At 41.6% G+C, this 13,768-nt stretch overlaps 2 protein-coding genes across 5 annotated transcripts in view; one reads left to right on the top strand and one right to left on the bottom strand.

Moving 5' to 3' along the window:
• Window positions 1–153: 153 nt before the first annotated feature.
• Window positions 154–6,674, bottom strand: LOC137426879 (uncharacterized). 2 transcript variants are annotated; one of them, XM_078778913.1, is made up of 7 exons: window positions 6,538–6,674; window positions 6,009–6,106; window positions 5,645–5,849; window positions 5,300–5,431; window positions 1,946–2,176; window positions 1,094–1,684; window positions 154–958 (listed from the first exon to the last, which is right to left on the bottom strand). In XM_078778913.1, the coding sequence occupies exons 6-7, from the start codon at window positions 1,391–1,393 to the stop codon at window positions 239–241; spliced, it is 1,020 nt and encodes a 339-aa protein (XP_078635039.1). In that variant the 5' UTR covers window positions 1,394–1,684; window positions 1,946–2,176; window positions 5,300–5,431; window positions 5,645–5,849; window positions 6,009–6,106; window positions 6,538–6,674; the 3' UTR covers window positions 154–238. The 2 variants fall into 2 exon arrangements, with proteins under 2 accessions (XP_078635039.1, XP_078635038.1); XM_078778912.1 differs by lacking the exons at window positions 5,300–5,431; window positions 5,645–5,849; window positions 6,009–6,106; window positions 6,538–6,674 and adding an exon at window positions 2,287–2,426.
• Window positions 6,675–7,206: 532 nt separating this feature from the next.
• POLA2 (DNA polymerase alpha 2, accessory subunit) overlaps window positions 7,207–13,768 on the top strand; it is a 71,722-nt gene continuing 65,160 nt past the window's right edge. For 2 of the 3 annotated variants that reach the window (XM_078778931.1, XM_068115869.2), the window contains exons 1-3: window positions 7,292–7,519; window positions 8,728–8,852; window positions 9,268–9,338. In XM_078778931.1, coding sequence (XP_078635057.1) covers window positions 7,438–7,519; window positions 8,728–8,852; window positions 9,268–9,338 — 278 coding nt within the window. In that variant the 5' untranslated portion in view covers window positions 7,292–7,437. Of the gene's footprint in view, window positions 7,520–8,727; window positions 8,853–9,267; window positions 9,339–13,768 lie in introns of all 3 variants that reach the window. The other variant, XM_068115868.2, reaches the window with a different exon arrangement.

Raw genomic sequence — 13,768 nt, 5'->3', positions numbered from 1 at the left:
TAAAATAAGCCTTTTTGGGTCTTTAAGGGCTTTAGAACATGGGCCGGCCTTACATGTTAAGGGGCCCGATTAAAAAAAAATTGCGGGGTCCACATACCCCTCATGAAGGGCAAAAAAATGGGAAAACATAAATAACTTAAATGAAACACAATATTAGTATTAAACAAAAGATAGTTTATTGATAAAGTGGCTGAAAGAAATAAAAATGAAAAAATGAAAAACACGATATATACATAATTCAATTTTTCCTCTTCTTCTCGTTCTCCATTTTGTCCATGAGATGCTCGTTGCCCTTCATGAACATTAGCATGCCAAAGTTTTCATCAGACAGGGATGATCTCTTGGCCCTCAAGATGTCTTTGCCCATAGAGAAGAGACGTTCCACTGCAGCACTGGAGGGGATGGCTGTGTTGAACTTGATGAACAAGTCCACCAACACTTGCTCACCCAAGAAGGCAGCATCTGTCAGCAAGTCCTTGGAGTTGGTCTCCAGCCAGGTCTTGACCAAGTTCTTGGCCTTGCTCTTGAGTGACGTGTGGCTCCTGCTGCTCTCTTTTAGCTGGATGACAGCACTGAAGAAGTCATCCTCCTCGTTGCTGCCTCCACTGTTGCTGCCCACTTCGTTGGACTCCTGCCTCATGACCTCCTCGACTTTACCCTCCATGCTTTCCCTCACCTTGGCGACCTTGGTGTTGTCATACTTCTCCAACCAGATGAGGCGAAACCTGGGGTGGAAGGCAGCAGCCAGCTGGCATTCCTCATCCTCCAGGAGGAGCCCAAACCTTTTGTCGATGCCTGCCAAAAGTGCGTCGACCAAGGGGCTGCAGTAGACGAGGCCCTTGGACTTCAAGTCCTTGAGCCTGAAGACCGTCGCAGCAACTGTTGGCAGCAGAGTCCCAAGGTAGGCTTGGTCCTCCCCCTGGATCTTGTCGAGTGCTTTGACCACATGTGACATGACCTGGAAATAAAACAATGGAGAATTAGTAAATTTTAGAAATTCAAATATGTAGGGAAACAGACTAGTAAAGAATATATTGTCAAATGCAATGTCAATATTAATTTTATAATTTAGTATTTATTATTAATTTATTACCTTGGCATACTCCTTTATTAAGTCGACGTCATGGTCGTTGAAGCTGTTGACCTTCAGTTGGGTCATGACTGTGGAGAGCAGGCCTCTTAGTCTCCAGGATGGTGTTGAGGACCACCACAGAGTCATAGGTGGAGTTCCACCTCGTCGTGTTGGGGACAACCAGCCTCCTCCCCACCTCAGCGTAGATGCTGTCTGCTGCCACAATGCTGCGATCCTGCTGGTTCCAGAGGGCGCGTGCCTTGGCCATGGCAGCCCTGTAGGGCCCCTTGAACACTGCACTCTGCAGTGCAGCATTTGCATCCTTGCTGGCCACCAGGTTTAAGGTGTGGGCAGCACACCTCATGTGGGTTGGCAGGTTGATGGGATTGCCAACGATGGTGTCGACATCGTCAGGCTCAGCCACAGGCACAGCCAGGGAGTCTGCCAGGGAGACATACTCCAACTCCTGCTCGTCCACGGATCCAGCCAACAGGGCAGCCACAGCAGCATCATCAGTGTCGGCATCCACATCCTGAGCCACTGGCAGGTCTGGCAGTGTGTCAGCCTCTGCTCTAAACTGGACAAAGGCCTTCACAAAGTTGCTGCCATTGTCTGTGGTAGTCGTGAAATAGAAAGACATTCTAAGTTGTTTATAAAATTACAATTATTAAATATTGCAATTGAATTTAATTTATAAATAAAAATATTCTACAATTCACTTTTAAATATTTTCTGATACAAATTGTTGATTATTAAATTATTATTAAATAACATTGTTTTGGTAGTCGTGAGCAGTACAACCTTAGAAAAAAAAAATTGTTCATAGAACTAATAGACAATAGTCTGATATTAATATAATATCAACTATCTAACCTGGTGATTTTTTTCTCAATGTGGAATTCATAGTGGACGTTGACCATGGCCTGTGCAAGCACATCATAGGTATGACGGCCTGTCAGCCTGATGCACGCGAGCACTGCTTGCTGCCGCTGCCTGGTGGTGGGGTCCAACCAGTGGACAGTCATGCCCAGGTAGCCTTTCTTGTGGCCAGACCAGCAGTCAGCTGTGGTACTGGTGGCCACCCACTGAACATCCTGGAGAACTCTGAAATTTGAAAAAATATGTTTTAAATTTTACTTTTTAAAGTTAAAATTTAAATTTTGAGAATATAAATTAATTCAAGTATAAAAATGATAAAAAATTATGTCAATTACTTGACCAAGTATTGCTTCAACTCAGTATGCGAATTAACGATTCGCCTGCCCAGTGTCCTCCTCGAGATGGAGCTCTTGCTGGGGTTCAGCGTCTTGATCAGCCACTCGAACGTGTCAGACTCTACAACATGGAGTGGCAGCATGTTGGCTACGAACAGGTCCACAATCCTTTGATCCACAGCAGCCTGGGGTACGCCACTGCCAGTAGCAGCAATGCCAAAGGACTCGGCAATGGATTGCTGGCGTGCTTGTTTGGCAGCAGGAGGTGAAAACAGACTCGATAATACCGAAGTGCTGCTGCCACTGCTGGAACCAGAAGAAAACCTCTTGGCTTTTCCACGAGATGAACCTGCTTTGACCTTCTCAAACTGCATGAACTTGGCTGAGTGGGTCCTCTTGATGTGCTGTTTGAGGTTGTTGAGGCTTGTCATGTGCCCCTTGATTGGAACAGTCTTGGGCAGGCACAGCTTGCAGTTGAAAATCAACTTGTCTCCTTCCCTTGACTTGCACAAGAAGTAGTCGTCCAAGTGGGGCCAGGGGTTCTGAGCCTGTTCCTGCTGTAGTCCAGTGCAGTGGCACTGACAGTTTCAACCTTGGCGACGTCAAGAGATTCAAGTTCTTGAGATGCCATGATGACTTAAAAAATTCAAAATCACACAAGTGTCTGTATTGAAAATCTGAAAATAATAGAAACTTTAAAAATTTTATTAATGAAATTTTTGGGTTAGCGGACTTGAGTTAACGGAAGTTAAATGTAACGGAAGTTAGTTAGTCCGATAATTATTTTCAAAGTTAACTTAAAAGTTAAATCGTTAACGAAAAAGTTAGCTTCGTTAATTAATGCTTAACGAATTAACGGTTTGGTGCCCAGCTTTGGCTATTTCCCACTCAAACCATCGTCGTTTGTTTTAAAATATTTAATGTGACTGATGGGAAGTCTTTGTAACACGATCGCCGATTGGTTATAATGTGATCATGTGATGTAACCGGATGTAACTCGTTCGTCGTTTCCGCTGCTTGTTGTCAATCATGAACGTTTCACTCAAAGTCTCAAATAAATGTTTTGTGTCAGGGTGTGAGCTGTTCCAATCTTTTATTTGTTACAAATAATAATCTTACAAATCAGTACAACTAGATTTTAGTTTTGTAAGAAATGTTTTCATTTGCATTAATAATTTGTAAACGTTTCCCCTTCACGTATTAAATAAACCCTGATCGATGAAGTTTAAGAGAGGGTTTTCAGAGCTATCCCATAATGCCGTGCGCGCCACCATGTTGGTTTCCTCCACTTCCACAGCAAACATTTTAGCTCTTTCACGCATAGATATATATATATATAGATTGGCAGATGCCGGCCAATCGCAAGCGGCCGAGCGAGATTTGCGTCCACCATCTTGCCACAGGATAACTGGGCGTTGTCATCAATCTGCGCTGCTGCCTGCTGGTAGCCAGTGGTAGGTGCCACGTCTTAATGAAGTCTGACGTCGGCCAGGCTTCAAATATCACAATGTGCTTTAGGCCTTTGCTGTAATTATATTTTGAAAGGAGTGGGAAGTCAGAAGATGTTTGGAGACTCTTGTAACGGGCTCGAGAGAGGAAAAGGAAGACGTGACTGGCACTGACAGCTCTTGTTTCAGGATTCGCGATGGTACTCTATATCAGCCTGTGGATATGGCCTGTTGTTTGTTCAGCGATTTGTTGACCATTCAACAAGGATAAATGCAAAGTCATGCATATTGGTCCTGGCAACAAACATATCGACAACATGGAAGATAAAGAATTGAGCGAAACATCACCAGAAAATGAATCTTGGTGTACGGATTAATATAATGATCTCAAACCCAGACTGCAATGCTCCAAAGCCGCAGCTGAAGCCATTTTGGGACTAATAAACAGACCATTTAAATACATGGACAAGGATTAATTCATCATATTGTACAATACAGTACCTTATACTGAGCGAGGGGTCTGGGACTATTTGCCCCAGTGTGAGAACAATATGTTCACATATTAATTATTGTAACAGTGTCGAGGCGTTCATTGTTTGACTTGCTATTTGCAGGAGTTGAAGGTTGTCACTCACAAGCACAATGTGGATCTGTCATCATTGAATTTAACTGCTTTCTTTAACATTTGTACTTGTCCACTTTTGCGTTGAAAATAGCAATAAATATATAGGCTTACATTATATGCACCACACTTTCCTTGCGGTTTGAACTCTGCCTCACAGCAACAGCAGACCAGCACATCACACTAGTTAACGACGGTGCAATCTTCGCAACACCAACGAAAACTGCTAAGGTACTCGTATGCCTTAGGTCCGTACAGATGTAAGGTCAGAGAAAACCTTCTCTGTTCTGCTGTGTATGCCTCACTTCCCTTTGGTTTTTTTAATAGATCCATGGGAAAGTCTGAAGCGAAATATATAACATAAAACATTGCTCATGTATGAAAATCTTTTAGAAAGTAATGTTTAGACCAAAAGTATGGTTATTGAGCACAAAGTGATGTAGTTGTACCGATAATCAGATTATCAGAATGATATTTGTTGTTTGACAGAATTAACTTCATTCAGATGCCAGTGGCATATATATCTACGTAATGTAACCAATACGATGAATAAGTCCTACCACGGTACGCCTGGAGCTTTTCTTCTAGTTCTGCTGTCATGAGGTTGTGTTCCTTCAACTCATCCTCTATGGATGATAACGTGCTCTTACATCTTTTCTCTCTGGCCTTTGTGTTTTTCAGCTGCAACTCTAAGTCAGCCACTCGATCCTCTGTCCTCCTCAACTTGACTTTTCCCACAGCTTCGTTGGGCGCTGCATAGCTATGGAACTACAACATCACAGCACAAATAATATGCATGAGCAGAATATCACCAGACAAATATGCCCCAAAAAAAAGATGATTTTTCACTAGGACTATGTAAATTACCTGTAGTACGTGACTAATTTTTATATAAAAATCAATCAATGCTAGCATTTTAAGCTACTAATTCCAATATACATACATCAGGTATACTTGAATGTACATGTCCACTGTCAAGGCTTTTAGTATTGGATTCATGCATGTGAGCCTGATGGTCGTCCTGGCGCTCCTCCAATGCCCTCTTTGAAGTTTGCGTTTGACGTTTCTTCTCATGCTGAAAAGCAAACATCAGCCACATATTGTCAATGTAAAGTATACCACAGAATAAAACATGCAGTTACTTTATCTGTCTTAAAGTTAGAGTCAAAAAAGAGTCCGCCGCCGCGTACTATTACATATAGTTCCCACACATTTTACACACTGTCCAAATATTAAAGTATGAAGGTTTTAGTTCGTTTAGAAAAGATCACAAACAACACAAACATACTTTTTGCAAGTGCTCTGGTAAGTCAAACTTTGATGGGACTGCATCATGACGTAGTCTTTTGGTTTGGCCTGTAAGATCGAAGTCCACAGGTAAAATGTGTTGGCTGCACACGACATCCCAGGGCTTTGGCTTCCACCCCTCTACCCGTTTCATCTGAATACACCATTTCCTTCTTCTTTCTTCATGCCCTTCACTGGTGGGGAAGCTGAAAATAAGATAGCTAATTGTTTAAATTCAATCTGATTGAGCTGCATGGAAAGCAGACCTCAAACCTGCAGATTTTATTAGGTCTACTACCCTGTAAACACAAATAAGAGATATACATGTCATATATTTAGAAGAGATATTGTGGTATTCAACTTACAGATGAAATGTCAGACCATTCCCCTTCCTCTGTATATTTCGGCATCTTGCATGTGCACACTGCCTGGGCATCTTAACTGTAGCCTAGGCTACTCCCTCCTATATTTGAAGAAAGAACAAGCACAATGTAAAAGTTAATGCTTATATTTATAATGCTTATATAAATATATTAGGCCTACCTTTGACTGCTTGGCAATAATATTGAATACAGGATAAGTCAACCCCTTGGTGTTGAAGATCTCGGTCGAGAATTCTAACCCCATGAGAATTCCTGAACATGGCCAAGTTTCCTCATGAGTCATGGATAGTCCCAAATGTGCCCCAGAATCTCCTATCTTTATTCAATGATTTATGAGAGCTGCATTTTGGAGGTACATGTACCTCATGGACAGAACATTTAAGAGAATTAACATTCTACTATGAACCAGTGTTAGTGTAGACAGGCAGACGATGCGTTAAATATCACCAAAGTTACAACATTATCAGAGTCTGGCAACTGAATGTGTTTTAATCCAATGTACGACACTAACCTGATGCTTTGTTCGCCAGTTGTAGTCAATTTAATCAACAATAACTTGCAAATGACGATGACGCGAGTGCATTCCACAGATGGCAACTTGAAAGCTTTCCTGTGGCAAGATGGCGGCCGGAAATCTCGCCCTGTCGTGACCCACTGCCAATCTATATATATATATATATATATCTATGCTTTCACGAGCCTCGATTCAGTATACAAAAAACAAACAAAAAAAAAAAACGAACGATAGCAACAGTAGCTCCACTTTTCAGCTCGTTTACCTCGTTATTCTGACGTACTATCAGTCACATGCACGTATAACACTAACACTAACAGTGCATTATGTACATTTAAAATGCTATTGCTAATTAGTGATTCTCAAGCAAGTTCGTTAAACAACGGCTAACGCCTAGCCTTTATTATAAATGAATTACATCCGAATGTTAACATTTTAAACTTGGTAATTGTTTCTAATGTTGAAATACATATGTATTTAAATCAAATGGCTTCCTCCTGCGCCATTTTATTGTATATTCTTGTAAATGTATTATGTGCGGTGTAGTTGGTTGTGAAATAAAGAGTGGTGAACATTGTGCCGCGCTCACATTATTTTAAACGACGTCTTATATATTCAATTACTATCTGAAATATGTAACTAAAACTACATTTAGGCCAAAAGGTTATTGGCAAACATGTCAAGTGTCGGTCGGAGAGAACGAAAACTGTGGGACCAATCACGTGGGATACAACCGTGTTTGGCGGGAAGATGAGGCAGTGTCGTCAATGCGGAATCGCGTGCTGTGGTGTCTTGTGAGGAAGAGTGAGCGCGAAAGAGAACAATTGGAATATTCTGTCTAAATTCGGTGATAATTTCCAAAAGGCAACGTCTGTAATCCGTTATCCCGTGAGCAGCATGGCTCTGAATCCCGAACTGCTGCGTAGCGAGCTGGAGATGTTCGTAAATACGGGTTTGGATGATAATATCCTGGAAAAGTGTAAGTACGTTTTATAGGTTGTTTATTCACCTTTGATGGCTAATTGATAGACAGTCGATGAACGGTATTGTACTGTTAAAGGTATTGTAATCATGGAATTCTAATTGCAGTCCATTGTATAAATTAATTGGAATTCTCTTCCGAGTCATGTGATTGAGTCTGCCACGTTAAATCAGGAAGTTTGCTCTTGAGCAGCATTGGTTCGACCATCCCTTGAAGTTTAACCCCTAGATATTAGAGTTTGCATATATTCCCCCTCTCCCCTCCCTCCCCCCTTCCTCCATTGAGATTGTGTCTGTGGCCTGAGACAGATTTGTTTGGCCTGGTGTTGGTGTTCTGCAGGGATGGGCCAAATGGCCTCCTCCTACCTCAAACTATTAAAGTTCATTGTTTATATAATATAAGTATAAATCGCAGTGTGTAGTACAACAGTGGCATGACGGGTCTCACTAAAATCCGAAATGGAGCGAAAATCCCGAAATGGACCTCAAAATAACCAATAACTTCCCCATAGCCTACACTTTTCATTTCATTTCATACACAACATATTAAACCAACCTCAATAACATCCGAAATGGATGGTGATTCAGTAGTAAAATTAAATGTTAAAATACTGATCTAAAACAGGTGAGGAATGAATAAAATGTAATGTTAATTAAGTACCCCTAACCCTAACCCTAACAACCCTACCCCTAACCCTAACAGCCCTAACCCTAACCACCCTAACCCTAACCCTAATCCTAATCCATTTCGGATGATTTTGAAGGTCCATTTCGCTCCATTTCGGATTTTGAGTCCATTTCGGATTATTTTGAAGGTCTATTTTGCTCAATTTCGGATTTTGAGTCCATTTCGGATGATTTTGAAGGTCCATTTCGCTCCATTTCGGATTTTGAGTCCATTTCGGATTTTAGTGAGACCGTGGCATGACCGGCTGTGTTTATTCTTTGAAAGGAAGTCAAAGGGCTATTTATTACATACGCATGAGGGCTGAAGTGAGAGAATGAAGACGTAGAAGGGAAGGGAATATAGACAGTAGTGAAGTGGGAAGAAAATACTTAGAGGATATTCAAGTAAATTAAATGCGGGGAAGGTGGGAAAAAAGTGGAGGGGGTCCATATGAAATTACACATTTTGCGTACGTAATAAATAGACCATGCTTAATAAAATCGCTGACTTATGATGCCGTTCCATCTCGTTTGCTGCAGTCCAGGAACTGTGCATTCAGTATCAACTCGATGAGGTCCAGATTGCTGAAGAATGGGTCGCTTTCTCCTTCAACCACAACGGACTAAACCCAAATCTTGAAACCCTCGAGCGGTTTGAGTACGAGGTGACCCTTTCATCTCAATTTGATCCTCTCTGCTATTTCCTTCCTCATTCTATTCTCCCTTCATCTGCCTTTCCCACTTTTCTCCTTCCACATCACTCTCCCTCATGTATTTCTTTTCTTTCCATTAGTTTCATTCTCTTTGATAACCTTCCAGTTGCTCTGATTCAGACATTCCCCGAAGATGTCTGACATTGATGCTTGTACACCTTGTGGACACCATTGATGCACGTGTGAGCAGGTTACACACTTGTTATGCTTCTGAAGGGCCATTGTAATTGGTCTGTGAGAGTGTGTTTCTGGATGCATATCTACTTTCATATTGATCATTCGTGCTCAGATCTACTGTAATGTATATAGCCCGCCAGGCTCTGTATTCTGTCTTCTTGCTTATGGTTTCTCATTGGGTTCGTTTCAGAAACTCATGAAGCTTGGTGTCAAGACACAAACGAGGAGGAGGATGGAAGATGTGAATTCTCTTCTTGAAATGTATCCCAATAGAGGTGTAAGGTTTCTATAAAGAAAACCACAAAATAAGAATTTTGATTGCTGTATTTTAATATTGAGCAATATTTTCTCCAAAAGTTGGAAGAACACTTTTAAATTACTTTTGGCGAAATGAAATTGACTTTGAAGTTTAAAAGCTTGTATTACATTTCAACTACCGCTTTCAACCGTTAAGCTTTCAAACAGATTTGACATCAGTGGTGTTGTCTGCTTTGGCAACATCTATTTCACATGTTATTGTCCCCAAGTTGTGTTTTGTAAAATACTGAAAGTCATCTATTTGCGTTTGCGATGCGTTCCTGGAAAACTTTGACGTTCGGCGAAGCAATGTAAACTGAATCTTATTTTACCATTAACTTGATGACAAAAATTTATGATACGGTCCTGGGGGCATCTTTTGGTCAAATTTGCAGGAAAAATGTCAAATAATATCCCAAAATTATGTTGTAGTAAATTTAAACAAGAAAAAGAGCAATCAGAGATTGCAAACCCTTGCCAGGATGTATTTTCAGTGGTTTTAAAGGCTGTGTTAAAACAAATATGGCGGCCGAACCACCTGACCGATGACGTCATCTTTTTTTTTTTCTAAACTAATTTATTCCTAGATTGTGCTCAAGAAATTTCATCTTGATCGGATGAAGTTTTGTACTTGTCGAATTATGACGTCATAATGGAGGCACCTATGACATCATTAACATATTTTATTCCCCAAGGAGAGTTCCTGACAATGAGCCATGTCTCAATTTTTTCTATTCAGCGCTTTCCGAGATATAGAGGTGTAAGGTTTTTCGATTTTTCCAAGATGGCGGCCAAACCACGTGACCTATGATGTCATAATTATTAAAAAATTATACAGGTGGAGTTGCACCTATGGTGAAAATTTCCTGTCAATCGTACCAATAGTTGCAGAGAAAATCATATTTATTCTGTGCGGACAAACAAACAGACAAACGGACTCAAATGCAATACCCTCTCCTCTGGCGAGGGTAACAAGAGGGAGAATTGCTTTGCAATGCATGTCGCCAACCGGTCCCAATATTTTGCATGGTAAAGCCATAACAAATCTTGCTATAATTCACCAAATGTCCGTCCGTCTCAGCTACGCCTGTCTGTATGTCTGTCCGTTCGAAAGTACCGCAAAAACAGCTGAACAGATCGCAACGATATTTTGGGTGGGTAATCCTGGGATCTCCAGGAGTAAAATAGGCTATTTAGTTTTTCCAATTTCAGCTTTGGTCTCCAGCATTCTCAGGTTTGGACTCCCGCATAACATTCGCGTTCGCATAACGTTCATTGTGACGCTGTTGTTTTCCCGGGTGCCGCACAAACGGCTGCACCGATCGGACTCGGTGACCTCGGACAAAGACCTTTTTATAAGGACACGGGTTGAATCCCTGCTTGAGAGAATTCCAACCCCCACCCTGCCATCACGGCCGTCTCTCCAACTCACAATCCCACGAGATATGCGTAAAGGACGACCCAAAACCAATTATCTTCTTTTCGATTCGTGTATAAACATCATTAAAAGTAAATAATGACCTCGGTCAAAGTTAAAACGACGTTTAATCTCCACATGAGAGAATTCCACATAGCTATTTGGGCGGTGTATACGCTAACAGATCGCTGTCTCCATCGATCTAGCCAAGGCCGTGACAGCTATCGGCTCAAAATCCTTTTAACTGTTGATTTGGTAGTTTTTACAATAAAGGAAACACGTATCGGGAGTACATACAGAGCGATTGTGAATGTGACAGCTCTGAAGCGTCTTTCGCTTCGCATCGCAGTGACGGTGAGCACCAAGATGGCAGCTGCAAGATTAAAATCTGGCTTCAAACCCCCTCACCACCCAGAGCCTTCAACCAGACATATTAACACGCTCCTCCCCCTTCATTCCCGTTCTTCAAAGCAAAGTGGTAAAAATTGTTGTATCGCCTTTATATATGACTAGCAACGGTACCCGCCCTAAGGGCGGGGCTTCACTTTGGAGGCGGGATTTATATAAACATCCGTTAAATATCACATGCAAATCATCAAAATCTAAACAGTATCTTAGTATAATTCACCAAATGTCCGTCCGTCTGTCTGTCTGTCTGTCTGTCCGTTCGAAGGTACCGCAAAATCGGCTGAACCGATCGCAACGATATTTTGGGTGGGTAATCCTGGGATCTCCAGGAGTAAAATAGGCTATTTAGTTTTTCCAATTTCAGCTTTGGTCTCCAGCATTCTCAGGTTTGGACTCCCGCATAACATTCGCGTTCGCATAACGTTCATTGTGACGATGTTTCCATTGTGACGATGTTGTTTTCCCGGGTGCCGCACAAACGACTGCACCGATCGCTGCACTCGGCTGCAAAGACCTTTTATTAGGACACGGGTTGAATCCCTGCTTGAGAGAATTCCAACCCCCTCCCCGCCATCACGGCCGTCTCTCCAACTCACAATCCCACGAGATATGCGGAAAGGACGACCCAAAACCAATGTTAACATCATTAAACATCATTAAAAGTCTCCTTCGCTGTCTCCATCGATCTTGCCAAGGCCGTAACACCTATCCGCTCAAAATCCTTTTAACTGTCGATTTGGTAGTTTTTACAATGAAGGAAATACGTATCGGGAGTACATACGACATCGGGAGTACTAACTGCACGCGTCTTCAGTATCAAGCTTAAATAAATCTCTCATGGCGGATCTCAAGAGCGGAATGCTTGGAGAAGTGGTGGGCTACTTCGGCATGAAGGAGGATCAGAAACGTGGACTCCCACACTGCCACATCTTGCTGATGCTTGCTCCCGCATGACGTTATTTTCCCGGGTGCCGCACAAACGGCTGCACCGATCGAGATTTAACGGATGTTTATATAAATCGTTTAAAAGAAAAAAGCCTTCAATTTCCGATATTTAGCCTTTTAATTTGGGCCCCCCAATTGAAGCCCCGCCCGTAGGGCGGTAGGGCGGGTACCGTTGCTAGTTTTAACAATTCATGAAATGTCCCGAAACTTGAACTTGTTCTGTAACGTATCATAATAAAGCCATGTACCAAATTGCAGTTGAATATGTCAAAGGGTATGGGAAAAAAAGTCTGGAAAACGACAGGTGGCATGGACAGAGCAAACCTATAGTCTCCTCCAGTGAAAGCGGTAGGGGACTAATAAACAATAGTTGATGGTATTTATAGAATACCTACCCTGCACAGTCAATTTGGTGCGAGCCAACTCTTCTGTTTTGAATGTTTTTTGTCTCTGATCCAATATGGCTGCCAGACCACGTGAGCGATGACATAAATTTATATTCTCTAATATAATTGTTGCATAGATCACGCTCAATGAATTTAAAACTGATCAGACAAAGTGTTGTCCCTGTCGAATTATGACGTCATAATTACAGCACCAATGAGGTCATCGTTAACAACACCTATTCCCCATTAGGAGTTCTTTACAATGAGCCATGTTTCATTTTTTCCCATTGAGAAGTTTTGGAGATGTAAGGTGCACTTGAGGTGCAACGTTTTTCGGTTTTTCCAAGATAGCGCCTGCACCACGTAACCTATGACGTCATAATTATCATTAAAATATTCTACAGGAGGAAGCACTCCTATGGAGAAAATTCCATGTCAATCGGACCAACGGTTACTGAGGAAATGAATTTTAAAAATGCAGACACGCCACACGTACTCACGCACGCCACACGTATGTACGCAACCAAATGCCTAACCCTGCTTTTTGCTTCTCGAGCGCAGGGTAATGAGCACATTCCCTTGTTTTATTTAATCAGCATTGGCACATATTCTTCTCACTGTAGTGAGTACGGCAAGCACTCCTGCATCAAACCGCTGTAGCACATTCATGTTTACCTCCAAATTAATCGTTTTCCGAGCCTTCTTCTATGAACGCTGCCTAAAGTAGTTTGCCCGCGTTGTTTTCTTCAAATTTTTCATTTTTCTATTAAAGCAACATTGTGATGAGTACATGCATTTTAAATCGAATTATTTCCCCAATTTGTTGGCGATGTTCTCACGAAACAATGTATCATATTTTTCGGCCTACAAGTCCATGTTGCGTACAAGTCAAATTGGATAATTTCGCTATTTTTCTCTTCATTTCATTCATAAACAAGTCTATTTGGAGTATAAGTCGAATTGACTAATTTTTCTTTCTTTCATTCATAGACAAGAAGAATGGGGTAGTTTTCGACTTGTTAGCAATAGCATGGCATCTTTAACATCCACAACCTTAATGTACGAGGACAGCCGGTTTTAATTCCTCCAAAGGAAGGAAGGCATGCTACAAATTGACAACACCCACAAATTGTACATCACCTGGAAGGTAGTTTTATTCGGATTCAACTGCACAGGAAGCAAATCCATGACCAGACAGCTCAAAGATGAAAACACTACTTAACCTAAAACACCAATCC

Source organism: Myxine glutinosa, chromosome 5 (genome assembly GCF_964187855.1).
Source record: "Myxine glutinosa chromosome 5, kmMyxGlut1.1, whole genome shotgun sequence".
In the NCBI taxonomy this organism is placed as follows: domain Eukaryota; kingdom Metazoa; phylum Chordata; class Myxini; order Myxiniformes; family Myxinidae; genus Myxine; species Myxine glutinosa.
The sequence above is the reverse complement of the archived record's forward strand: the minus strand, read 5'-3'. Positions and strand labels throughout refer to the sequence as shown.

What these genes read in the sequence shown, in the direction of transcription:
- LOC137426879 (XM_078778913.1), bottom strand. Translation starts at nt 1,393, where the DNA reads ATGCAAATGCTGCACTGCAGAGTGCAGTGTTCAAGGGGCCCTACAGGG. An exon ending in TAATAAAGGAGTATGCCAAG is followed by an intron (nt 959 to 1,093) that starts GTAATAAATTAA and finishes TTTTATTTCCAG; the next exon opens with GTCATGTCACATGTGGTCAA.